Genomic DNA, 27,527 nt, shown 5'->3' with positions numbered 1-27,527 from the left:
CCCTTCACTTCACCCCCCGCCATATGTATCCTCCCCCAGTTGCAGGGTGGCTTTCCCTTCCAGATTTCTCTCCACCTAGAAGCCTTTCCTGACTTATTCCACTGAACCTTTGATCAGTTTCTTCCTCTTTATTCTCCCCACCCCTACAATCAAGGTCTACATTTGAATATACTCCAAGATCATTGACATGTGTCCTGCTGACCCTCGACTGGAGGCTTCCTGAGGGCAGGGGCTGTGTCTCATTGTTTGGACCTAGTATGATGTTCTGATAGGGGAATGGGCTCAGTAAGCAGGATGTTGTCCAACTCAGATCAGTCTTCCTGAGCACATGGCTGTATGTGCTCCTAAGATCAAGTCAGGTTTTCTGTCTCACAGAGTGGGGAGTCCTTGAGGAGAGGGACCATGCCCTTTCTCAGGGAGGAAGCTTCCAAAAGACAGGAGCTTAAGCTACCTTCTCAGACTTGGAGGTGATGACATAATGGCAGAGATGAAGGGAACAGAGGGAGAATCAAGGAGGGGATGTCTTTGTTTTAATCCTAATTGTAGGAACCATGTGTCCCTCTTCAGACTGCATGAGGGCAGAGCTATCTTTTCCATCAGACCAGAAGCTCCATCTCCTTCTGCCTCCAGATTTCCCAGGGCCCAGCTTCCATTTTCTCCAGTAAGAAACAACACAAAGTAGAAACCTTACTTAAGATGTAGTGAGTTTTAATAGTAAAATATGTCTCCAGGGGGCAGGGGAAAATCCTAAATTCACAAAAGTCCCAGAAGGCCCTGTTGTGTAGTCTTGGAATGATGAGCCTGGGAGCTGGTATGAAATGGGTATGAAAATGGAGGGATGGGGAGATAGAGTTGGGTCATCTCCTGTCCTTGGAAGAAATCGATCACCAAGAGGGAGCCAGGCTTTGCTTTGGATGCTTCAAATAAAAGCTTGCAATATGAGATCCAGGAAGGAGCACCAACTCTGGAGTCTAAAGAGCCAGATTCAAATTCCACCTCAGACATTCCCTGTGTGACCTTGGGCAGATTGCTTCCCTTAGTTTCCTCATCTGTCAGATGAGGGATTGGACTGAATGGCTTCTGAAATCCTTTCCAGTGCTAGACGTAGTATCTCAAAAATCCAGGCCCAGAGGTGGGGAACAGATACTTAGGATTAAAGGCATAACAAGAGGAGAAAAAGAGAAGGCCTAGGCCTAAAGTAACTGGCTTTCTCTCTCCTGCCTCTCTCCTGGAGAAGAGAGAACTAGGGGTAGAGTCTTCTAGGCAGCCTGGAAGAAGGGGAGATTTGGGGCTATGTGTATGGCAAACTTGTGGGGTTTGGAAAGACAGGCCAAGGGGATCTAAGGCAGCTTGGAGAATAGATAGACGTGTTGTTCCTGGGCCTGGGAGAAAAGGATCCAGGAGTGCCAGAAGGAGGGGAGACCCAGGCCCTGGGCTGGTAGGGGCCTCCTATTAGATTAAAAACTTGGTGCAGGCAGGAACAATCACCAATTCCTATATGGCCCAGTGTAGTGTTCTACACACAGCCAGCACTTGGTAAATGTTTCCTGGATGAATGTTTAGTAATGGAAGGCAAACCCAGCATTGGAGCTGGAATTGGGAGGCCCCAGAAGGCCTGGGGCTGGAACGCTTGGTGCAGAGGTATCTGTGCGTTTGGAGAATGGGGATGTGATGAAACATGGAGGGAGGGCAAATCTGGCACTGACTCTGGAGATGGAGAGTCCAGGAAGATGGGATGGGGGACAGGGTGGGGGCAACCATTTTGGTGAACCAGTGGCCAATGAAAACTCCTCAGGTCCCTCCCTCCCACCACTTCCCCCCACCCCAACTTTGCCAACACAAGAATTAGTGACTTTTTTTTTTTGCTTTTTCCATTTAATTTTTTTTAATACAAATTTGGATCTTTGGGTGTGTCCTGCCAACAGAAAACAACAACAACAACAGAAAAAAGAAAACAACCCAAAAGGAGTGAAAAAACCAGAAAGAAAAGCTGTCCCTAGAGAACCGTCCCCCCACCCCCCACCATGCGTATTTGCACACCACGGAACCACAGCAGATGTACAGGGTGCAATATGCAATCCACAATTTATAATAAAACAGTATATACAATAAATAGGGTATTGTTCCTTTCTCTCTAACGACCTGTAAATAAATTTCTCAGTGCATACTGGAGGAGCTGCTCGGGCACGGCCTCTCTCGCTCGCAATCTCTCGCTCGCTCTCGCAATCTCTCGCTCGCTCTTTTTTTTGTCTTTTTTTTGTCTAAAACTGTGTTCTGTTTTGTTTTGTACATTTTTAAAAAGTATTTACAATTGCTGGTTTTGTGCAGAAAGAGCTCACCTTCCGCTTCTGCGTGGAGGGGGTGTGTGTGGGAGGGGGAGGGGTTCCCAAGGAGGAAGGGGCTTTGGGGTACCAGGGTGGGGGGCAGTTGGGAGGGGAGGCAGAGGGGGTGAGTTGCTCCTGCGGGAGGTGGGGGACGATGGGAGGGATCTTGGCGTTGGTTTCTGAAAGCTGTGGAGGAAACACAAGACAGGAGGTCAGGACTGAGCCCTGTTGGAGGTTAAGAACAGCCATATAGCAATATCTCACCCATATCATCCCCACCTCCTACCTCTATGGAATTGCTAAGTCTGGATCATAGCAAACTACTTTTCAGTTCTTCGGTTTGGGACTGTACTAGAAAGTAATAATGAAGAGCCCTGAGTAGGAGTCAGGACACGAGGCTCATCCCACCTAGATCTGTGACTTTGGACAAATCAGCACCCTCTCCCTTGCCTCAGTTACCTCTTCTATAAAATGGGAGACTTGGATCAGATGTCCACCAAGGTTCCTTCCAACCCGCACATTCTCTATCTCAAAGGTCCTGCCTGCCATCTTTGACATTCTCTGTTCTAATAGTCGGCCTTCTGAGAAAGTCTATATTGTCAAGCCCCTTTCAGCTCTGACATTCTATGTTCTAAGGTTCTACAGTCTTGCTTCAATGTTCTATGTGCTAACACTCTGTTCTAAGGTTCTACAGTCAACCTAATAGATCCTAACTCAAAACCCTCCTCCTCCAAGAAGCCACCTGATCATTTATCCCACCCACTCTGATCACACCCCGTCCCTCAAAGAACCTTTACATGCTTTTTCACATGTTGCTTTGTTATCTAGTAGTCATAAATACAATGTAATCCCTCATATTTATCTAGTCCTTTACAAAGCTCCCTAAAATCTGTTACTTCCTTGCATTGTCCCAAACCTCTATAAGTATATGTAGCAAATGTGATTTCCCCCTATTTTACAGCTAAAAAGACTGAGGCCCAGAGACAGTCCACCAGGCCACCCAGCAATTCTAAGGTATGTTTCAGGTCTTGTCTAGATAGCAAATCTCAGAGGAAATACCAGGATTGAGAGGACATTTTAGAAACGAGGAGGTGAAACACCTTGCCCAAAGCCAGCCAGTCAAGAAGCATTTATTAAGCATCTACATTCAAGACACTGTTCTAAGTCCCAAAGCTTTATTGGTGACCAAGGCAGGATTTGAACCTGCCTCTTTCTGACTCCAGGTCCAGCTCTCTTTGTCAACTGTGGCCCAGGGGAATATTGCCTTCCCCTGCCTTTATTTCCCTTTTGGCACACACACTATCACGGGCTCTTTGCGCTGTGGTTGGAAGTGACTCAAAGGCCATCAAGTCCAACCCCTCTATTTTATGTATAGTAAGGAAACTGAGGCTCATAGAGACTTGCCCAGTGGTACCCAGATTGTACCCAGCAGAGACAGGACTGGAACCCAGATTCTTGGCCTGAAGAGCCAGGTATTCTTTTCTCTTCTACTGCTCTGTGTCCCTTATCATTCCTTCTTCTTATCCTTTTACTGCTGCCCATGAGATCAAATTCAAATTTCTTAGCCTGGCATTCTAGGCCCTCCATGTTTAAGCCAGCTTGGCAGATTTCTTGTCCCATCTGACCCTAATTCCCTAACCCTGCCATGGACTCTCTGTACTCGCCGACCCCAAACACTTTCCTACATCTGTCATTTCTTATGCCTGGAATGTCCTCTCTCCCTCTCCCCACATAACCTCTCCCGGTAGAAAACATACCTAACCCTTATAAGGCCTTGGTCAAATGTCACCTTCTCCTTGTGCCCTGTCAGAAGGTAATAATCCTTCCTTTCTTGGACCTCACTTGGCTTGGAATCCTCATGTACATTTAAAAAAAAGGGTTTGTCTGTATATGTGTCTTATCATCCAACTAGACTTTAAGGTCTGAGAGCGGGGCACAGATCTCATTTAAATTTCACATCTTTCCTAGGTGGATGCAGGGTTTTGTACACAGTAGGCACCTAATAATGTTTGCTGAATTTGCAGCAGCAATTCCATTCTGATCACTAAGTATTTCCTGAAATGGACATACTGGAGAAACTGAGGAAATAGGCACAGTAAATCTCAGACCCACAGGGCTCCTGCCGTTGGAGATGATATCATCACTTGTTTTCCCTTAGCCCCAAATATCTGAAACTATTATGGGCCTGGCCTTTATATTTCAATCTGAGATCCAATTAGGTGAGAGGCCTGGGATAGCAGCACATCATCAGCTTTCCCCCAAAACCTCTTTTGTGCTCCCTGGGAATCTCATTCCTTGCTACCAGGCCCCAAGTCTTAGAAAAGCTTCTTCTCTGGTTCAGAGAAGGGCTGACTCTTTTCCAGGTGAGGGACACTGAGAGGCTAGGCCTGGAAATTACTGACCCCTCTTCTTTCTCACAAAACCCTTCCCAGCCCCATCCCCAACTATACCCCTATCTCCGTCATCAACCTCAGTGAGCCATTGTCTTCCTGAACCTGCATTCTTTTCCCTGAGCTTCCCTACCCCTCTCATTCAGTCCCTGGCCCCTTCCCTGAGCCCCTATCTCCAATTCACCTCCCATCCATCAGTCTTTCTTCTAGCTGAGCCCTCATCCACTCACTTAGCCCTCACCCTTTTCCCTAAGCTCCTACCTCTGATTTATGCCCCCCCCCCACTCAGTCTTTCTTCCAAATGAGCCTGAATCTTTTCTCTGAGCCCCCATTCTCTTCACTGATACCCAACCTCTTACTCAGACCCTATACCCTTACTGATCCCCCATCCCTAGCCCTAATCCTTCTCCCTAAGCCTCCACCCCCAGAACCTGCCTCTTTTCTCCTCCAACAGGAGGACAATGGGAAGCTACTCTCCCAGAAGCCAGAAAGGCCTCAGCAGACAGCCTCACCCACACTGTCAGAACATGCCTGCACTAAACCCATGACTGCGACCACATGAGCCAAACCCTCAGCATGGCCCCAGGGCTGGAGAAGGAACCATCACTCAGGGAGCAGTGATGAAATCAGGAGCAGGGATGGGGACAGAGTCTTCTCCCCCTGATGCTGTCTGCTCCCCACTCCTCCCACCACCTTCTCTGGCCCAACCACATTCAAATTCAGCTCAGCATCCCCTTCTTTGTCTCCAGGACATTCAGCAATGCGGATGGCTGTTTGGCTGTTAGTGCTGCTGAGGTTAGGCCTGCCAGGGACCCAGGAGGAATGTTGGTTTGGAGAGTACAAGGCCAGGTTACTGAAAATGACAGGTGAGGAACTGCCTTTAGGTTAGGAGGAGGATTGATATCAGGGCAACAGGTCTAATGCAGGGTGACAAATGGAAGAAAAGCTATTGGGGAGCAGGGGGTGGGGCATATTTCTGTCAAAGTGATAGGTCGACAATAGCTAGGGTATCGAGTAGAAGAACGATTTTTGGGGTAGAGGATGTTTATCACTGGTCAAAGAGTTAAGGTGACAAGGAAAGGAAGAGCGAGGGTGGAAGGATCTCTGTTGGGGGACACATCTAATAACTTAGAGCGATGAGTGGAGAGAAAAACATTGGGGCGAGGGATGTCTCTGTTGGGGTGACAGGTGTACTGTGGTTTGGGTGATAGAAAAGAATGTTGGGGTGAGTCAATGTTGGGAGAAATCCTCAGAAGCCTGTCAGCATCCACCACCAAAGCCAGCTGCATCCCTCCCTGCTGCAGAGACTGACTCAGTCCTTGGGCCCCCTGACAGAGAGAGGGGTCACTTGGGAGCCTCTTTACAAGCCCCCCCCCCACTCCTCTCCCATCAACCAACTGGTAGTCATTGTCAATGTCCCTTTCCAAACAGAGTCACCATGGTGATCTCAATGCCCAGCAGGCAGCTTCCGCCAAAGCCCATTTCAGCAGCGCCAGGCACCCTGGGGGGGGGGGGAGTTCACCCTCCCTCCTCCAGCCCACTCCTCCAGAGTTAGTCCTCTTTCTCCACACACAGCTGGGCACAGCTGGGCCAGGGTCAGGCACTGCAGTGCAGCATCCGTTGTTGGGGTGTGGGAGTGAACAACTCAGGAAGGAGGAGTTGGAGGTTAGAAGGTGAAAAGTGGATGAGCTCTCAAGTCCCCTGGGGAAGGAGGAATGCATACCGTATTAGCTGGAATACAGGCTGCCCTCAAATATAGGCTGTACACCTATAATGTTATTCTCTTAGAAAGGAAAAAACCCACCTCAGTCTATACAGTATGATACCAGTTACAGGCCACACTGAGGTTTTGGATGAGCCACGTGGGGCTGGGATGGGGCAGGGCCACACACACACACACACACACACACACACACACACACACACACACACACACACACACACACACACACACACACACGGTTTGTATTTGGACCAGTATGGTCATTTGCCTTTTCCTCAGGTCGCATGGGCAACGAGGACATAATTAACATCTCTGGTCTCTAAGACTACCATCAAGCTCAAAATCACCAAACCCAGTGTAGTGATCTCTTCTGTTTCTCATCCCCTTCATTTTCCAGACAGTAGCTGATACCCTCCTGCAAAGCTTTAGCTACCCATATGGGCGCACTCAGCGTAAGCAGCAGGAAAAATCCCATGGGGGTGGGGGGAGGGAACAGACTCTTTAGAACTAAGGCTGCTGCTGGGGAGGCCAGGGGAAAGAGCAGGGTAGGGCCAGTCAGAAGTGGAGCTCACCTGGGGTATGACCACCCTCGGGTACAGCCACCCTGGGGGAAGGACCTAGGAGGCCTGATGGCTTCCCATTTGAACTAATTATTCTTGGCCTCTAGATGCTAAGCTCAGTTGTTTCTACCTTCTAAAGGAGAACAAAGGCTGTCAGCACCCTCTACATGTTATCACCCTGGGGATAAGATCCTGCCCTAGTTAGAAACTGGGCCCCCTCTTCCTTTCTGAGGCGCTTCCATGACGATTGCATTGGCCTGCTTCTCCTGTCAGTTTTCCTTCCTCTTCTGGCTCACTCAATGTAGGTGTTTCCCAAAGATTGGTTCTTGGGCCTCTTCTTTTCTCTCATTGGGCTCTTTCAGAGGTCTCATGCTCAGCACAGCTACTGACCTTATCCCAACAGCTTTATCTCTACTGGTCACCCCTAGGTTAGACCTGTCACCCCAATAGGCACCCCTACCTTAACAGCTATTCCTCCACTTATCTGGCTTCCTCTTGTTCCCAACTAAAGTTCTACCTTTAATAGGAAGCCCTTCCTGGACCCTGGAAAGGATCAGTGCCTTCCCTTTGTTTATTATTTTCAATATATCCACTATATAATTGTTTACATATTGTCTCCCTCATTAAACTGGGAGCTCCATGAGGGAAGAAGCAGTGTTTTTGCTTTTCTCTGCATCATCAGTGTTTAGTACAGTGCAGGCATACAGTAGGTGTTCAATCAGTGTTCACTATTATCGCCCAATGTCAGACCTGCCACCTCAACAGAGATATGGACTCCCACATTTACCATCCCACTATGGGGATGACTTTCAGATCTCTACCCCCAGGCCTAACTTCCATCCAGACCTCACATTCTAACTGTCCAACTGTTGCTAGACATCTCCCCTCAGATGTTCCATCTCTGTACCAAACTGAACTCCCCCAGCCTTCTCCTGTTTCTCAGTTCTGTTAAGTTTTCTGAGTATCCACAATGGTCTCTTTGGGCTATCTGTCTTCCTCACTGGAATTTTTGTCCTTTGTCTTCAGAATTACATACTTGAGAGGTTCCTGATCCTCCTGGGCTGAGTTCCTTGGAAAGTTGTGGCTCATGGGATTCTATCTTTAAGGAGGCCCTTCCTGATTTTCTTAGCTATTAGTGCCACGCACCCTTCACCCTGTTTTCACATTTCCCTGAACAACACCTCCTCCATGATAAGAATGTAAGCTCCTAGAGGGCAGGCACTGTAGTGAATTTGTCTTTGTAACTGCAGCAAACTAGCACAGTACATTGTAGTACATACTTAAAAAATGACTGTGAATTGATTGATGCCATCCTCCTTCTGGTCAATTAATAATGATAATAATAATCAGCATTTATATGGCAATTTTATGTCTGCAAAATACTTGATGGGTATTATTGCATTTGATCCTTATAATGACCCTGAGCTAGATGCCATTATTATCACCACTTTACATAGGAAACTGAGGGTCAAGAGAGGCAAAAGGATTTGCCTAAGGTCACACAGCAAGTGTCGGAGGTAGAATTTGAACCTAGGTCTCCCAGACTAAGCCCAGCATTCCCTCTACTCACCATACCCCACTTCCTCTTACCCAAATTTAAGTTTCTCAGAGTAATCCTTGACTCTGCCCTTTCCCTTGATCACTAAGTCTTTTATAATCTGTCCTGTATTTGTCCACACCCTGTGACTCTCAAGGCCATCACCTCAGTGTTGTTATTCAGTTTTTTTCAGTCATGTCTGATCCTTCATGACCCCCATTTGGGGTTTTCTTGGTAAAGATACTGGAGTGGCTTACCATTTCCTTCTCCAAACAGGGTGATGTGACTTTCCCAGGATCACACAGCTAGCAAGTGTATCAGGCTGGATCTGAACTCAGGTCTTCCTGACTCCAGGTCCAGCATTCTATCTACTGCACCACCTAGTTGCCTGCATCATCCCAGTACAGATTATCAGTATCTTTTTCCTAGTCTCTTCTTCACATGATCCATCCTATACATGCTTCCAGAATCATCTTCCTTCTATATGGTTCTGATCACATCACTTCCCTACTGTACAACCTTCAATAGCTCCCCATTTCCTACAGAATAAAGTCCAGGCTTCTTCACTCTGGCATCCAAGACCTTCCACTACCTGATTCCAATCTACTCCCTGGGTTTTATTACCTCCCATATTCCTACTCTCTGCTCTAGTCAAACTGGTTTATTGTCCTCTCAACATACAACGTTCCTCCCTTCCTCTGCATTTCAGCTCATTTTTTGGATGCCTTTCCCTCCTGACCACTCATCCAACATGCTACATCCTTCAAGGCCTGGCTCTACAAAGTTTTCCATGACCACCCCAGCCTGTAGCGGTCTCCCTTCTTTCAACTCCTCTAGCTCTTAACGCTCCATCCCACCAGTTGAGTCCTGAGGGCGGACAGACACACATGGTTTATTACTGATTCAATTTGATCCAACAAACATTAATGAAACAGGAGTGCCTCCGGTAAGCTGGAAATTGGGGGCTACAAAAAAAAAAAGAGAAAATCATTCCTTTCCTCCTTTCTCTGTGTCTCCCTGAACCAGGAGCTCCTTGAGGGCCATTTATAACCTGAGTGCTTTGCACACAGTAGGCTCTTCATGTGTCTTTTCTGGCTCTTGAATGTTGTCTTCTTGCAGGGTATGGGGATACTCAATGCCAGATCTCAACCACTCACCCTGTGGCCAGTTGAAGAGATCATGAAAGTAGTGATGAGGCTTCTCCCATGCTCACACCTTCCCTTCTCTCCTGGCTCTGCTCCTACTCTCCTGCCTTCTTTCTCCACTGTCCCTAGCAGCCCTGGGAGATCCCTTGCCCCTTCAGCCCCTTCTTCTGATTGGTCAGTTACTCCCAGAAGCTCCATTTTAAAGAAGTGCCCAGGTCAGCCATGCTTGCTTCTTTCCTTTCCTGGTTCTTCTCTTCCCTCTCCAGACTTCTTTCTGGGATGATGGTCCCTCATGGGTACCTTTTCTTCCTATCTTTTATGTGTTGTCCTCTCCCACTAGAATGTAAGCTTCTTGAAGGCAGGGCCTGTCTTTCTTTTTGCTTGTATTTCTATTCCATGCACTTAGTACTGTGCCTGGAACATAGCAAGTATTTAATAAATGCTTGTTGACTTGACAACTTTAATGTCCACCTATACCTCACTGGACACCCACTGTGTGTATGGGATGGGGGGGGGTGTTCTACAAGAAGCAGTAACTTGACCTGGGTATACAGGTAGTGAGAACAGGACCTGGATTAGAACTGGGGGCTTGTAACTTCAGGTCACCCTACCAGGTAATGCACAAGTCACCTGTTCAAAGTTCAGGAAGTACTTCTGGTGACAATGGGTTCATCTCCCTAAGGTTAATAAATAAACTTGGCCTCTAAGACTTTATTGCCTAGGGGCAGCTAGGTGGCACAGTAGAGTGCCAAGTCTGGAGACTCAAAGACTCATCTTGAGTTCAAATTTGGCCTCAGACACTTACTAGCTGGGCACCTGGGTAAGTCACTTTACTTCTCTCTGCCCTCCGTAAAATGGAGAGCCCCTGGGTTGTTGTGAAGATCAAATGAGATGATGCTTATAAAAAGTGCTCAGCACAGTGCCTGGTGCGTTTTAACAATGTTTATTCTCTCCTTCCTTCCCTCTGCACACCCCAGGTCCCTTACAGCTTTAGATCTATGGGCCCATCATAACTCTTTCTGGAGCTCACTCACTTAATATGTAAAATGTGGATGCTGGACTAGATGGGGTCTAGTGTTCTAAGGAAACTCTCAAGTCTAATATTCTAATGCTCTTAGAATTCCAAGTGTCCATTTCCTAAGGCCCCTTTTAGCTCTGACATTCCAGATTCTTTTTAAAAATTAAGTTTTATTTTATTTTTACAAAGATCTACCTTTTCTTGCTGCGCCCCCCCTTTTTCCTCCACGAGAAAGCAAGAAAACAAAACCCCTGTTACAAACATATAGTCAAACAAAACAAATTCTCTACCCCACCCCTCTCCGGCCATGCCTCCCAAAAGTCTCAGTCTTCACACAGACTCCATGACCTCTGTCAGGAGATGGGCACAATATTCTATATTCTGAGGGCCCTCCTAGCCCTGAAATTCCATGTTTTAAGCCCCCTTTCAGCTCTAAATTCTGTTTTGAGCCCTGCTTAGATCTGACATTCTATGTCCTAAGGCCCCTCCTAGCTCTGGCATTGTATACTAAAACCTCTCCTAACTCTGATATTCTGTGTTCCAAGGGCTCTCCCATTTCTGACATTTTGTATTCTAAGGGCCTTCCCAGCTCTGACATTGTAGGGCCAAAGGCCCTTCCTAGCTTTCATATTCGATGTTGTACGGTCCCTCTCTGCTCTGATATTCTTTGTTCTTAGCTCCCTCCCAGCTCTGACAATTCCACATCATTCTATGTTCTAAGGCCCCTCTGTGTTCTGATTTTCTGTGTTCTAAAGCCCCTCCCTGCTCTGCCATTCTGTGTTCTAAGATACAGCACCTTCCCCCAATTTGGCCATTCTGTGTTCTAGTTTCTTTGTGATGTTCTATGATTTAATGTCTTGTGGTCTAAAGTCCCTTTTGGCTCTAGGATTCTAGGAGACAAAACAGTTCTTTCTCACAACAGGAGGTAAGGCTACTACAGACAGAAATAAAGGGGTGTAGGCAGAAGGGGAGAATAAATGGCCTCGAGGCTCTTTCCAGCTCTTGAACAATGGTGGCTGTGCTTGTATTAACCACACCAAAAGAATCCAGGGACAATACACCTGAAATGGTTTCTCTTGTTGACTGTGTGGAGACTTAGCCACCAAATGGAATCCTTGTAATACTCCAGTTTCTGGACTGAAATGGAGAGCTTTTCCCCTCCCCCAAATATCGAGGGGAATTTTCCAAGTCAAGTCAACATCTGTTATTAAGAGCATTTTTTAAAGTTCCCACTTTGCACCAGGCAGAGGATGCACAAAGGAAGACAAGAGAGAATCTCTGCCCTCAGGGACTCCTTGGTTAGGGAAGACAGGACATACATAGAGCTAAAGGCTGAAAGAGGGACATATCAGCACAGCAAAATAATTGCTGGATGAACAGAGTGAGGAAGGGAGTAATCAGAGAAGAACAGGAACAACCAAGGAAAGCTTCCTGGAGGGGATAAATGGTATTTGTCAGACCTGTTTCCCCAACTAGATCATAAATTAATAATCAGAGTTATTAGAGCTAGGATAGACCTTAGAACAGAATGTCAGAGCTGGAAAGAGGCCTTAGAATATCGACTCCCAGAGCTGTGAGAGACCTTAGAACACAGAATGTTACGGCTTAGGCTTAGATGTTCCTGAGAAGGCAGAAATGGAGAAGTTGAGGACCTTAGAAAACACCCAGTTTGACTTCATTCTAACACAGAATGTCAGACAGAGCCGAGAAGAACCTTAGAACATAGAATGGGAAAACTGGAAGAGATCTCAAAACAGAATTTTAGGGTGAGAGAGGGGGAACCTTAGAAGTGAGAATCTGAGAGCTAGAAGAGACCTTAGAAGGGAGAATGTCAGAGCTAGGAGGGGCCTTAGAACACAGAATCTCAAGAGCTGAGAATGACCTTAGAAGGGAGAATGTCAGAGCTGGGAGAGCCCTTAGAACATAGGATGTCAGAGCTGGAAGGGCCCTTAGAACACAGAATGTCAGGGCTGGGAGGGCCCTTAGAACACAGAATGCCAGAGCTGGGGGAGCCTTGAAACATAGACTGTCAGAGCTGGGAGGGGCCTTAGAACACAGAATCTCAGAGCTGAGAAGGACCTTAGAAATCATCCCAGTTCCACTTCTTCTTTCTACCCATGAGAAAACTGAAGCCCAGGGTAGGCAGGGGTAGGGAAGTGCTATGCCTGTGACCACAAAGCAAGTTAATGGTTGCACCCAGATCCCCCAGCTCTTGGCTCTGAGCTCTTCCCACCATGCTACATCCCCTCTTTTTGAGGAGAAACCTTGTATTTATTATTTCAATAACTACTTTCCCCTCTGCCCCACTTCCAAGCCCCTCCAAGAAGCTTTCCTCCACCTAATAGGATTGAAGCTACCAGAAGGGCAAACTGGACTTCTCTGACTAAAGGCTCCTGGTTGGTTGTCAGAAGAGATCCTAAAGCCTTTCATTACAGGTTCCTCCTGCAGAATCCTGACTTTAAACAGAATGGGAACAATCACACCTTCTCTCTTCCATTGGCTTGGGCCAGGCTGCCAAAGTTTAGGAGACAACTCCCCTGGGAAGATAATGACAAGTTCTCCATAGTGGCATGGACACCACTAACCAGCAAACCTGGCTTTAAGAGCTGGCTCTGCCACTAAATGGCTTTGTGGACCTGGGCCTCAGTTTACCCATTCATAAAATAGGCATAAAATAATCATGGCCCTACCTATTGAATTCAACAAGCATTTATTAAGCTCCTTTTTTATATAGAGATAGCTCAGAAGCAAAGTGGATAGAGTACTAGACATGGAGTCAGGAAGACCCGAGTTCAAACCCTACATCAGACACTGACTAGCTGAGTGCCCTCAGGAAAGTCACTTACCTCTTTCTGCCTCTGTTTCTTCAAAGGTAAAAGGGGGATCATACTAGCACCTATCTTCCAGGGTTGTTGTGAGGATCAAATGAGATAATTTCTGTACAGCCCTTTGCAAACCTAAAAGAGCTCTCTGAAGGCACTATGCTAGGGGATGGGTAACACAAGACAAAGACAGGTCAGTCCTGTCCTTGAGTTTACATTCTACCAGGGATGTGCATATTGTACAAAGACAAATCAATAGAAGATATGTTTAAAATAAATACAAAGTAATTTGAGGCTGGTACCGAAAGATGTTCTTGAAGGTCTAGAGCTGAGCCTTGATGGGAGCCAGGAGTGAGCAGGGAGAGCATTCCAGACATGGAGGACACTGAGGCAGAAGATGGGATAGTGAGTACAAGGTATTGCAGTAGACTGAGTTCTGGTCCTGGACTCAGGAGGACCTGAGTTCAAATTTGACACCAGAGATTTGCTGTGTGACCCTGGTCAAGTCACTGAACCCTGTTTGCCTCAGTTTCCTCATCTGTAAAATGAGCTGGAGAAGGAAATGGCAAACCACTCTAGTATCTTTGCTAAGAAAACCTCCAATGGAGTCATGAAGAGTCAGACATGACTAAAAAATAATTCAACAATTAGCAAACAGGTCAGTCCGGCTAGACTAGAGTGGATGAAGGTAAGGGGAGCAAGTATTTATTAAGCTTCTACTGTATGCCAAGCACTTTACACCTATTATCTGATCCTTACAAGGCCCATTTTCCAGGTGAGGAAACTGAGGCAGAGGTATAAAGACTTAACTGGAGTCATGCAAATAGCCAATGTCTGAGGTAAATGAGTAAAGGACTCAGGTCTTCCTGACTCTCAGCCCAGTGCTCTATCCACTGGGCCTCCCAGCTAGGGAAAAAAGAGAGGCTTCAGTAAGACTGAGAAGGGCTTTCATGAAATGCCAAACCGAGGAGTTTGCCTTTTATCCTAAAAACAATAGAGAACCACTGGAAGTTCTTGAGCTTGGCAGAGCCTAGTCAAATCTATGTCTTCCTGGAGGAAACGAGAGAATCTAAGTCAAATGCTCAGCAGCTATAAAGCATCATATAAATTTATGACAATGATTTTCCCAGCAATGGAAGGTCAGAAGAAAAGGTTTCTCTGGTAGCTTCAAGTAAGGCTAACACATTAAAACTGATGCTCAAAGGTCTATGGCTGGTTTGAACCAGCTTCCTCACACTACACCCTTCTCCTGCTCTAGAATCTTCAAGGGCTCCCCACTGCCTCAAACTTTTCAGCTAAAGTCCCACTTGCAAGACTTTCCTTATCCTCCTTAATCTTAGTGCCTTCCCTCTTAGACTTGTTCTAATTTATCCTGTTTGTACATAGCTCTTTACATGTCTCCACCATTAGACTGTAAACTCCTTAAGGACAGGGACTATTTTTTGCCTTTCTTCATATAGCTATTGCTGAGTTCACTGCTTGACCTATAGTAGATTGATAAATACTTGTTGACTTGATTTTTCAGCCCAGTCATAACCTGGCCCTTAATCCTCAATTCCCAACCTATGCTCTAGCCAGAATGGAGCTCCAGGGCTCACCATATACAACGGGCTCATTCCTGCCACCACATCTTACCCATCCTTCAAGGCCCAGCTTCAAACACAGCTCCTCCAGGAAGCCCTCTCATATTCTATGGCCAGACATCATCAGCCCTTAGAACCTATAGGAACCTCATCTGGTCCAATTCCCTGAATTAGAAACTGAGGCTCAAAGGAGGAGTGACCCACAGCTAAGTGAGAAGCAAGCTAAGGATCCCATTCCATATCCTGTGACTCAGTCGGGTGGTCTCTTTACCGTACCACCCAATTTCGAGCCCCCTCCAGGCCTCAGGGGTCCCCACACAGCTTAGTACTCATGGTATCCTATACTGGACTACTTGGTTCTAGACGTGTAAAGGTTTGTCTTCCCAACTAGAACGTCAGCTCCCCACAGGCAAGGCCCCTGTCTTCTTCCCTGGTCTCCCCACCGCCTGCCCCCATGATTGGGGGTTCCTAGTCCTCAATAACTCTCCATCCCTACTCTCCCGAGCCTGTTATCATATGGTGCAGAAGCCAAAAATTCAGCTGGTTTTAATCTCGGTCTGAGATAAAATGGGATGAGTTAATCCAGTGGAGGGGCAAAAAAAGAACTCAACCCCAAATCCACCACATTCCAAAGGCCTGCTTTGCATATCAACCTACTAAATGAGGGGGAGTGTGGGTAGCTGAGACTGGACTCGGTGATTCTAGAACATTCTTTTTCTAATTCTAATTAGTTCTAATGCCTGTGGGGCTGAACCCTGTGACCTGTTCCTCCTACCCATAGGGTTCCTGAGGGCACTGTTACCCCCAAGAGCAGTTCTTGGTTTGGAGGTGGAGGGAAGGGCAGTGCACTGCTACATCTCCCCTCTCAGACTAAGGGCTCCCTGAGGGTAGATACTTTGCTTCTTCCCCAGAGCAGGGGCTCCTTGCATGACCAGGGTATTATGTCTCGCCAAGACTAAGGTATACCCAAGAACTTATAACCTAGGTGGCATCTTTGACTTCCTCACCCTCGCTCACCTCTCCCCATGTCCATCCAATCAGCTGCCAAGTCATGCCATTACCATCTTTGTTTTTGTTGCTTTGGTTCAGTTGTGTCTGACTCTTCATAACCCCATTTGGGGTTTTCTTGGCAGAGATACTGGAGCGGTTTGCTATTTCTTTCTCCAGCTCATTTTGCATATGGGGAAACTGAGGCAAACAGGGTGATGTGACTTGCCCAGGATCATATAGTAAGGTCCCTTTTTGCCCTCTGACATTGCCACCACCCTGCTGCAGCCCCTCCTCACCTCATGCCTTGGCCTGCAGCTTGATTTCCCTGCCTCAAATCTCTCTATTCAGCTGTCAAACCTAAGCTGATCTCCCTAAAGTACAGGTCTGACCCAGTTGCCCCACTGTCCAATCAACTCAAGTGGCTCCCTGGTGCCACTTACTCTGTCCCCCACTTACTCGTTGACCCAGAGACCTGGGCCCCTTGCGGTGCCTCCATCTTATGACTCTGGGCATCTTTGATGGCTGGAATTCTCTCCCTCCCCATCCTTGCCTCCTAAGCTTCTCCAGCTAAAGTCCCATTGACACTCTACAAGAAGCCCTTCCTGGTCCTCCTCAATACCAGAGCCTACCCATCAGCTCCCATTTATCTGTACCAAGGTACCTGTATGCTGCCTCCCCCATTAGTCTGAGAGCTCACTGAGGACAGGTCTTTCTGGATATTCCCAATGCAATAGCTAGCTGACTAGGGAACTAAGAGGCTGGGTCTGCTTCCCTCCCAGGAACAGCACTGGCCTGGACTATGTCTCCTGTCTCTGCCCTGTGTCCCAGAATCACCAAAGTTCAGAACTGGACAGAACTTCAGAGGCCAGCTAAGCCACCCTAGAAAAGAACAGAGCAGTGATTACAAAGCCTTCCCTGGAAGACCTCTAGAGGAGGGAGGGGCCCTGCCCCCATCCCCCTTCTGGAAAGCTAGGAAAGGGAGGAAGCTTCTCCTGACTTCAACCCAAATCTGGCCCTTTGTCACTTAAACCCGTCAGCATCTATTCCAGAAGAAGGTGGGGGTACAGAGTCCCTGCCCTCAGGGGTGTGTATGCTGGGGGAGGGAGGCCAAGATGTACATATTAACCAGTCTATTAATCAGCGGGCATTTATGAAGCTTCTACCATGTGTCAACCACTGCACTGGGTGCTGGAGACACAGAGACAAGAGAAATAATCCATCCCTTCAAGAATGGAAGTATGTGGGGACAGTTAGGTGGTGCAGTGGATAGAGCACTGGCCCTGGAGTCAGGAGGACCTGAGTTCAAATCCTGCCTCATATACTTACTAGCTGTGTGACTCTGGGCAAGTCACTTAACCCCAAATGCCTCCAAAAAAAAAAAGAATATGTGCTGTAAAACATATAGATACTGGATAAATACAAAAGTCCACCTGTTGCTCCTATAGCTGTCCTTTGGGGCCACACAAAATCTCTTCTCCCCATCATTGTTCTTCAAATACTTAAAGGCAACTATTAATGGGAGTCCTCTCCAGGCTAAATGCCCTTGGTGCTTTTGGTCTAGGCTCACCTGGCCTTAACTCAAGGCCCATAACCATCTTGGTCTCTTGTTCCTGGACCTGCACCAGCTTATCAACATCCCTCCTACCACTTGAACTGAACACAATACTCCAGCTGGATGGCTCAGTGGAGAGAGCACTAGGCCTAGTCAGGGACATGGGTTCAAATCCTGTCCCAGACACTACCTAGTTGTGTGACCCTGGGTAAGTCACTAAACCACTGTTTGCCTCAGTTTCCCCAGACTAAAAAAAGGATAATAACAGCACCTGCCTTCTTGGGTTGTTGTGAGGGTCAAACGAGATAATATTTGTAAAGTGCTTACCTAGCACGCAAACCATTATTACTGTTATTGTTATTAGATTTGGTCAGACTAGGGCATCACCCAGGACAGCTTATTTGTTCCTGGAAATGAGGGCTTTGGTAATGAGCCAGGATCCCATGAGCTTTTTTGTGGATGCCATACCACAGCTGGTGATTCCTATGGAGCTTATGGTTCACTGAAACCCCCAGATCTTTTTCATACACACTGCCACCTAGATACATTTCCCCCATCTCATACTTAGGACATTGACAACTTAGATGTCAGTGTAAGATTTTACATTTATTCCTATTGAACTTCATCTTAGGAGACTTGGCCCAGAGTCAAGGACTTCTGGGGTTCTGACTCTTTCATTCAGTCTGTTATCCATCTTGCCCAGCTATGTGCCACCTGTTGATTTAATGAATATGGTATCTATGCCTTTATAACTCACACGGTTGGTTAAAGGGTTAAGGAGAACATGCAGGACCAAACACAGGTCCCAAAGGCTTTCACTGGAGACTTTCTTCTCAAATGACTGCAGATTGGTGACTAGACCCCCTTTGGTTCTGGTCATACAAGTGGTTAGCTTCCCATCATGTGAAATTGGAATGCCACATTTCACAAATCTGACCCCAAAATGCAGTATCCTGCTCAGTAAGGTGAGGACTGTGAGAGGCTGAGAGGTAATAAGGACCAGGCTACAGAAGGGGCTATGAGAAGCCACAAGATCATGAGTGGGGGGCTGTGAGTGTGAGAGGCCAGGAGGAAGTGAGGAGGCTCCAACAGTCCACAAGGAAGGAACCAGGAAGGCCTGCTGGGGAGCTGGGTTTAAAATGCAGTAGCACAGATGGTGATCAGACATAAGAAGGGACTTCCTCACCATGAGGACATGGCCAATGAGGCAGAAGCATATGAATGGAACCTTCTTATTCAGAGGCACTGAGCTGGGAAAGACGGCCTCTTAAGGGCCAGAACGATTAGGAGTTGGCTTTGGGGATTGGGTGGGTGCATGGGGTGACCTTGAGGGAGGTGTTTTTTCTTCTCTTTGACTAAGTCTCTCAGTTCTGGCCCTTCCCCATTTTTCCACCTAAACATCCCAGTCTCAATGTCAAAGCGTTAGTCTGGGAGCCATCTTGGGCAAAGAAGGTATCTCTGGCCCCTGCTTTCAGGCTGGGGTCCAGGGAAGGTCTGAAAGCCCCTTTTCCATCCTTTCACTGAACCCTGGCACTTAGCCCAGCAGCCAGAGCTAGCAGAGATTACAGCCAATTTGAAATTCCCAAGTTTTATTTTTCTGAAGCAACCCGTCCTTTCAACTTAGACCCACTCTATGTTAAAACTGAAAGGGCCCTTGGCACATAGGTCAAAGCTGGAAGGGACCTTAGAACACAGGATGTCAGAGCTGGAAGAAGAGCCCTTAGAACAGAGTATGTCAAATCAGGGAGGGGCTTTAGAACAAAAAATAAGTATCTCTTAGAACAGAGAATGCTCGATCTGGAGGAGGCCTCAGAGAATGGAATGTGAGAGCTGGAAGAGACTTTAGAACATAGAATGTTACAAATGACATGGACCTTAAAACTAGGTCAGTGCTGAAAGGGACCTTAGGATATACAGTGTTAGTCCTGGAAAGGACCTTCGAACACAGGCTATCAGAGCTGAAAGGGGGCCTCTAGACACAGAAGGTGAGAGCTGGAAGGGACCTCAGAATCCTTTAATCTGATTGCTTCCTTTTGCAGGGAAAGAAACAGACTAAGGCTTGCTAAAGGTCAGCCAATGACAGAACACAGAATGGAGCCCAGCTTCCTGATGGCCAGTCCACTACAGCCAGGCTCTCTGCTGACATCATTGCCCACTGTGCCCAAGTACTTTGTTGGTACTTACTTCCTCAATTAATTCTCACTCTCCTCTTGCATCTGGAAGCTCTCCCCACCCTCTCAGCTCCTGGGAAAAGCCTTATGAATCCAGACACTAAATTATCCCCCTTTCCCAGACCCATACAAACATGGGGAGGCTGTTGGGTTGCTGAGCGATCAGTGTTGTCTATCTCCACTATGGGGTGGGGAGCTGGGAGAGGATGAACAGGGAGCAGGATGGGGAAGCTGGATGCCTTCCCAGGTGCCCCTGAGCCAGGCTCTTCACTGGGCAACTTCCTTATTTGGTTTGACACGCTGTGACTTGCCATGAGGTCAGACACCCCCATATTCCAATGGAAGAGCAAGGACCTAAAAGACGGGACTTTTTGATAATTTGACACTTTTGTATTATCTAGGAGTCCTTTCTCTCTCCAAAAGAAGGATGAAAAGTTGACCTTTTTTAAAAAAAAAAAACTCTAAATGGAAACCTCCCCAGCCTGTTCCTGGCCTCTGGTACCAAGGGCCCATTGCCAGTCAGCTGGAGCTCAGTGAACTAAATCTGAGACTGTCCACCCTCTACCTCCTCCCTACCCCCCACCAAAAAAAAAGTCATGTGATAATTCTCAGGCTACATAGAAATGAATGTTGGATATCTGTGATTCTGGATTATCTAAGCCATGGTCCCTCCTCCACTAGATGGATCAGGAGTTGACTGTGGGTGGAACGGTAGGTTTTTTTTTTCACCTCATAGGCATTTGGGAATCTGGGAAGTATGGGTGGGGCAGTCAGAGCTTGGGAGGGGAGTCTGAGAGGGCATAGCTGAGGCTTAAGGGCACCAAAGCTTTCTGAGTCAGAGGCCATGTAGGATTCACTGAGCAGGGGAAGGCCAAGATGGGTCAAGACCCGTCCCATGGTAGTCTTAGATCTTCCAGAGGGGAAAAACGAAAACCCAAACTACCAGCAAAGTAAACTGAGGGAAGGAGGACTAAGTACAAGATAGTCAGGGGCTGGGAACAAGGTCAGGTTGGCATCTCCTGGCTCACCTTTGCTCCAAATCCACAGAGAGGGATGTCTGAATTTGGTAATTCGGTAAAGTCCCAACAGGGAGTCACTTGAAGGTTCACTGTGTGGCCTGCTGGCCATCCAGTGACCACCACTTTTTAACAGATGGAAATGCCTGTTGTCTGGTCTTGTACAAATAAGATGATCCACCTGTCATACTGTTTCTCTCATTCTATTGTCCAGTTGTTTCTGTCTCTTTCATTCTATCTCCCTTCCTCTATCATTCTCCTTCCCTCTCTCATTCTCTCTCCACTCCTCTCTCACTATGTCTCTCATTCTCTCTCTCCCTCCATCATTGTCTCCATTCCTCTCATTCTGTCTCCCTCCCTCTCTCATTCTCTCTCTATTCCTCTCATTCTTTCCCTCCCTCTTTCATTGTCTCTCATTCTCTCCTTCCCTCTTTCTGTCTCTCTCCATTCCTCTCTCATTCTGTCCCCCCCCTCTCTCATTCTGTCTCTAACTCTCTCTCTCATTCTCTATGTCTCTATCTCTCTTATTCTCTCCCTCTCCCTCTCTCACACACACATGCACACACACAGGACAGAGATCCTAAACATACCTACTAATGGCTGTCTCTCGTCACAGTATGGGGCCCCTCGGGCCCAGACACTTTATTCCAAGGGGTCTAGGGTGGTATGATTATGTCCAGGTTGGATTTGTGTTTTATTTTTATAAAACGGCCATTTTTATTCCCTCATGGGCTTATTTCACTTATTGCTGTTGCTCGGACTTCACACCAACCACAAACTCAGAACAAAAAGCAGGGGGATGAGGGGAAGACCACAGTCCCCTTGCCCCCCAAACTTCAGTTTATGATATCAGTTAAATGGAGAATTTGCAAAGCCTTCAGGAACACTGAGAGACAGCAGCGTGTTGCTCATGCTGCCTCTCCATCCTCTGCTGTCTGACTTTGGGTTGAGGGGGCTGGGCCTTCAAGGCCTGAGAGCCCACCTCACCCAGCTCTCCCCAGTCTGGGCCTTCCAAAGCTGTGCCACCTCTTCCCCTGATGCCATCACCCTGGGACAGTTGTCTGGAAGGTGAAAAGGACACAGAGAAGGTAACAATCACCTCCAGGGTAGCCCTGGGAGATTACTGCGTTTGGGCACTTAGCCTAGGTCTTTAGCACGGAGGCCTCATCCCTAGATCTTACCCTATGTCCCTGCCACTGAGCCCTCATCTCTAGGATTTACCCTATGTCCCCCTACCACTGAGTCCCTACTGCTGGCTCTTAGCCTATGTCTACAGCACCAAACCTCCTATCTCAAGTACTCACCCCCCCATCACCAACATTTAGTGTGAAATCTTTGAATGCTGAGCTCACCCCAGGGCTGAGAGCTTTGAACATACCTTCATGGAGCCCAAAGAGCTGATGGGAAATACTCACTTTCACTGACAAAGTTCTTCGCCATCCCACCCCACTGAGCCAATGGTCACACCATATTAGCTACATGCTCAGAATGACCTTCAGTTCACGTGGGGACACCTTTCAGGTGCTGGAGCTCCCAAAGGAGAAGGCCAAACCCCAAGCACCAGCACCCTGGCTCTCAGTCTTAGCAGGATAATCACCCCCCTAACTTCACTCCTCCAACAAGGTTGGCCCCTGATCTCCCCTAAGACCCTTAGCCCCCTCACTACTTGACCCCTTCCATGTTCACGGACTCAAGGTGCTGCTATTCACTCCCAACAAGGAGAGATGAAGCAGGCCAGGCTCCCCTCAGTGTGGCCCTCCCTCCCTGATGCCCTCTGACGTGGCTCCTCCCTCCATTCTTCTTTTTCAGACCTCTGCCCTCCCGGGCCCTGCCCCACCCCCAACTCACCCTGTTAGAAAACCTCACTGTCCAGATGGCACTTCAGTTGGCACTACAGGGAGGTGACGGTGAAAGTGTCCTCAGGGTGTGGCTCCCCCATAGGCCCCAGGAAGCTGCTCTTCGGGGCCCCCCCCAGGCCAGGGTGGCCCTGCGGCACAAAGCCGGGGTACCTGTATGTGTCCTGTAACTGCAGCATGGAGTCCCTCGGCACAGGTGACAGGGTCAAGTCACTTAGGAGCGGGCAGCCATAGCCACCTCGGGGGGGACCAGGTGGCCGCACCATCTCCAGTGGCTCCTTGTCCCCCTTGGGCGTGGCTGGGGGGCTGGTGAGGTGCGGGGCATTGAGGCACGAGGCCTCCGTCCTGCCCAGGAAGTCAGCCAGCAGCCCTGACCCTGCCTTGCCCTCATACGGTGGGCTGCGCGCAGCTGAGCCCGGTGGGTACCAATAGCTGGCACCTTTGCAGCTGGGTGAGTCGTAATGGGTCTGGCCAAGGGGCAGGTCCCGGCAGCTCAGGTGGGGGGCATGGCCAAGGCCGGTGCCCTGAAGGCCATGCTTAAGTGGCTCGCAGGCAGGCAGTTTGGCCGGCCGCAGGTCCTCTTTGAAGGCCAGCGTCGGCGAGCAGTTGGGGGAATAGGCCTTCTGGAGGCCTGAATCAAACACTGTCTGTGGGCCTGGCGTGCCCAGAGGGTGGGTGAGGCCAGGGAAATGTTTGCTGTCCAAGTCCGGGGGAGGGCCCAGGCTGGGTGAGTCGCAATGGAACCCTTGCCCGAAGGTGCCATCTGATGGTGTGGACGGGTTCATAGAGTAGGGCCCAATGTAGTCACACTGATCCCTCTCGCCCACCCCAAAGGCCCGAGACTGCGAGGGCAAAGGCGACATACTACTGTCCCCACTATAGTAGTCTAAGCCCAGGTCTGGGCTGTCCTGGAACAGGGGGTTGACCGGTTGTGGCTTGGGGATGAACTTGGCCTTAGCCCCACCACCCCGCTCCTTCTTCCCCGAGCAGGCCCCACCTCCCCGGGCACCCCGGGGCTGCCTTGGTCCAGTGCTCCGCTTGGAAGGATAGGCTGAGGAGGCTGTGGCCGGGGAGGAAGAGGATGAAGAGGAGAAACCCAAGTGGGAAGCCTCGAACAGGTCCACCTTCTTCCGCCGGCCCCGGCCAGGCTTGGAGCTACTCTGGAAAAGGACAGTCTGGTTCCAATTGTAGCCAGGGGCGGACGATGCCTCATTCCAATCCATCATCAGCTTCTCCAAGCTCGAGAGACTGGACTGGCCCTCACTGGAGGAGGCCTCGCTGTTGGCCCGTCGGTAGCCACCCGTAGGCTGGTTGAACTGGGTGCTGTCAGAGGATGACTCGGAGAAGGTCTCAGACACGGCAGTCTGTTGCTTAGCCTTCTGTGGGGTATAGTTGGAGATGTCCAGGATCACATTGGGCTCATTGATGTGACAGTCAAAGCCAGGGTTATACAGCTGGCTGAAGGCCTCCGAGGTCCAATCCAGTCCTCCATAGCCCTGCCGGAAAGGCCACTGTGACCCTCCTGCGAACTGCCGACAATTCTCGGGTGAGGGCTGGAAGGAGGAGGCGGCGGGGGTGGTGGTGTTCTTGGGTACCATGTACCCCCCAGGGGAGACAGTGCTAGCACGGCTATCACAGCGGAGTGGCGTGGGGGCCGAGCCGGAGAAAGGAGCTGCCTCGGAGCTGTTAAAGAAGGAGGCTTTGCCCAAGGGCAGGCAGGGACCTGCTGTGGGCTGGGCATAGCCAGCGCTGTGGGCGCTACTAGGCGAGGCTGGGAGGCTGCTACCACTGCCATAGGCAAAGCTGCAGTCCTTGCTGTTGGCACAGTCTTGCCCCGAAAAGGGCTTCCCTGGTGGGAACACACCTTGGCCCGCCCCATAACTGCTATACTGGGGGTAAGTGCCCGCTGGTGGGTGGGCAGTGGGTGAGCGAGCCACAGCTGAGGGTGGTGCCAACTTTGGAAAGGCCTCTGTGGCCCGACAATCTGATGCAGCTGGGGTCACCCCATAGCCCGCTGCCCTCCCTGGAGGGAAAGCCTGGCGGGTAGGCAGGACTGGCTGGAAGGATGGTTCTGTCCCAGTCCCACCCCCACCAACTGCTGGGTTGGCCTTGGCCCCCCGGTTAGGGAAGGCAGCCAGGCCCCTGCCCTGAGCAGGCAGGGCACTGGTGGGGGGCCCCGTATAGGTGCCTGACGACTTGCGTGACTCAGGCCGAGAAGCCGAAAGGGCAAAGTCCAGCAGATCTGAGGAGTCATCTGAGTCTAGCAGAGAGCGGAAATAGCCTGTGAAGAGGCTGTGGCGTTCCTGGCTGAGCTCTGCCTGGGTAGAGGGCGTACCCGTCCCGTAGTAGCCGCCCCGGCCAGAGGCACCGCTCTCTAGGCCAGACGATGCAAAGGCCCGGGCCTCAGCCCCCTGGTAGCTACAGTTTCGTCCAGCCTGGCTCCCAGGGTGTCCATGGTGGGGAGCCCAGGCGTTGCCCTTCTCCCCAGTCCACTCAGCACCCCCATCCCCAAAGTTCTGACCCCCAGGGGTCTGTTCTGGGAACAGAGTCCCATTCTTGCGTGCTCGCCTTTTCCTCTTGGGCTTCCCTCCCGCGTCCACTTCTACCCGGCCCCTCTTGCGGGGGTGACCTAGCTCGGCATGGCCCATAGCCCCTACCCCTGGGGCTGCCACCACCTTCTTTTTCTTCCCGATGCCCTCGAAGAAGTCGCTGAAGGAGCAGCGGGCAGCTTTGGCGGCATGGCCACCACCCCGCCCACCAAAGCCCCCCGCCTTCCCGCCCCGCCGGCGGAAGCCCTGCACGCGGTGTAAGAAGTGGGAGATGCTCTGAGTGTCGGGAGCCTGGTGCACCGATTCCGGCTCGCTGGGGGTCCAGCAGCGGGGCGGGGAGCAGCGGCCTGCACACTGGCTCTGACGGTTCAGGAAGGCCAGCTTGGCCAGCACATCCGAGTAGTCGGCCTTGCTATCATTGGCATCCGCTGCGTAGGAGGGCTGGGGCGAGGCCAGTTTCTGCTTCCGTCTCCGCCGCTTCTTCACCTCGGGGGTGGGCTCCTTGGGCTTCCCTGGGCCCAGTAGCAGGTTCTTGGGGGGACGGCCCCTCTTGCGCTTCAAGATGATGGGCATCTCACCAGGCGGGAACACCACGACCACGTTCCGCCCATTGTTCTTCATCTTCAGGAGTGGAGTGGGCTCAGCCGACACCCGTACCCCCAGTTCCTTGCCCTCCACATTCAGGCTGCTGCTCAGGGAAGACACCTTGTATGTGGTCTTGTTCCGCCGACCAAGAGATACCGGGATTTTGGCCATCTTCACCACCATCCGCCGTACTCCCCGGCACTTGCCCTTCCGGGTGGGCACAAGGGGGCGAGGGGCCCCAGTATCCGGTTCTGGGGTAGGGACTGGGACTACAGCTGGTGGAGGTGGCACAGGTTCTGCCAAGGCGGCTGCCAGGCCCACAGGCATGGGCAGGGGCAGTAGGCGACCCTCGGGACAGGCATCTGCCTTCCTACCCCGGCCCGCCTTGCGGCGGCGGCACAAAATCTTTGGCTTATCAGTCCGCCGCAGGGCGTACTTGGGGTGGCCCTCAGTCCCCAGAGGTCCTCGAGGAGGGCACAGGTCCAACCGCAGGGGCTCAGTCAGCGGACAGCTAGCCATGGGTGGCTGTGACTCTAGGTGGTGGCTTGGGGCCTCAAGCAGCTTAGGCAGAGGGTCTAGGCTCTGGGGGTCAAGTAGCTGGGACTCGAGGGCATCTGGCAATGTCTCCAGGGCCTGCAGGGCTAGGCCGGGTAACCCCAGGGGGTCAGCCAGCGGTTGGAGTGGTGGCAGCTCTAGTGCTTCCCCAAGAGGCTCCAGCACCTGGGGATCCAGGAAGCGGGGCTGCTGGTCCAGGAGCTGAGGCTCGGGCTCTGGGGAAGGAGGCTCCAGGGCCTGGGCCTCCAGCAGCTGCGCCTCAGGGCAGGCAAGGGAGGCCAGCTCACTGAGGATGTCCGCGTCGGCCAGCTCGGAGTAGTCGGGAGCGTCCGGCTCTGGCTCCTGGGGGAGGCCGGTGGCAGCTCCGGGGCTCGTGCCCTGGCCTGGCTCCGGGCTGCCCCTCTGCTCGGGCTCTGCCTCATAAAGGGCTCGCCCAGGTCTCTCAGCCTTGCCGTGGGTGGTGTTCCGTTCCTCGGGGCTTCGGATACTGTTGGCCAGGCTGGGTGAGGAGAAGAAACTATATTGGAGATCCCCAGGGGGTGGGGCCGGGGGCCGGCTCAATCGCAGGCCCCCGCAGTCCAGGTGGACCCCACTGTGCTGAAGGTCCTGGGACAGCCGCGTCAGGTCTTTCATGATGTCGATCAGCTGCACCACTGGGTGCAGGTTCACCCGCCCGTTGCCCCAGCGGCGCTTAGAGCCCCCCCCGCCAGGCACAGGGCAGCGGGCGTGAGGGAAAGGCCGGGGGGGCACCGGGGGGCGGGGGGGCAGCAAGCCGTCCCCCTTGGAGAGGAGCGGTGGGTGCCGAGTACTGGGGTCCCCTCGGGGTGGTGGATGGGGCTCCTCGGGGAAGGTTCGGGGGAAGGCCTTGTTGGGTGGGCAGTCGGGGGACCGAGCAGGGAGCAGGGGCCGGGGGCTGGGGGAGCCGCCGGGGTAGTACTTGGGCTCCCGGAGGTAGTCGGGCGAGCTGCACACGGCACTGGAGGTCACCACCAGGCCCTGGGGCTTTACACGCATCCTGAACTTGTCCTCCGAGGGCCACCGGGTGGGGCCGGGACTGACATGGGGGTCAGGAAAGCTGTTTCACAGACCTGTGAGGGACAGGAGGAAGGCCAGAGAAAGAGGGAAAAGGGAGTCACCCTATGCCTCTTCTA

The 27,527-nt window shown here is 50.5% G+C and overlaps 3 protein-coding genes across 5 annotated transcripts in view; 1 reads left to right on the top strand and 2 right to left on the bottom strand.

Moving 5' to 3' along the window:
• PPP1R8 (protein phosphatase 1 regulatory subunit 8) overlaps positions 1-27,527 on the top strand; it is a 373,418-nt gene that overhangs the window by 146,736 nt on the left and 199,155 nt on the right. The gene's annotated exons all lie outside the window — the stretch shown is intronic.
• The window catches only part of WASF2 (WASP family member 2), a 343,739-nt gene that overhangs the window by 131,296 nt on the left and 184,916 nt on the right, over positions 1-27,527 (bottom strand). The gene's annotated exons all lie outside the window — the stretch shown is intronic.
• AHDC1 (AT-hook DNA binding motif containing 1) overlaps positions 1,854-27,527 on the bottom strand; it is a 30,979-nt gene continuing 5,305 nt past the window's right edge. For 2 of the 3 annotated variants that reach the window (XM_069078989.1, XM_069078990.1), the window contains exons 4-5: positions 22,680-27,464; positions 1,854-2,510 (exon numbers count right to left, since the gene is read on the bottom strand). In XM_069078989.1, the coding sequence (XP_068935090.1) occupies positions 22,723-27,390 (4,668 nt within the window). In that variant the 5' untranslated portion in view covers positions 27,391-27,464 and the 3' untranslated portion in view covers positions 1,854-2,510; positions 22,680-22,722. The remainder of the gene's footprint in view (positions 2,511-22,679; positions 27,465-27,527) is intronic. The other variant, XM_069078991.1, reaches the window with a different exon arrangement.

The sequence above is a fragment of the Petaurus breviceps genome, unplaced genomic scaffold (genome assembly GCF_028583685.1).
Source record: "Petaurus breviceps papuanus isolate PSGF00001 unplaced genomic scaffold, PetGlider_PUasm1.0 91041, whole genome shotgun sequence".
Classification (NCBI taxonomy): domain Eukaryota; kingdom Metazoa; phylum Chordata; class Mammalia; order Diprotodontia; family Petauridae; genus Petaurus; species Petaurus breviceps.
Note: the sequence above shows the minus strand (reverse complement) of the source record. Positions and strands in the feature narration are given on the sequence as shown.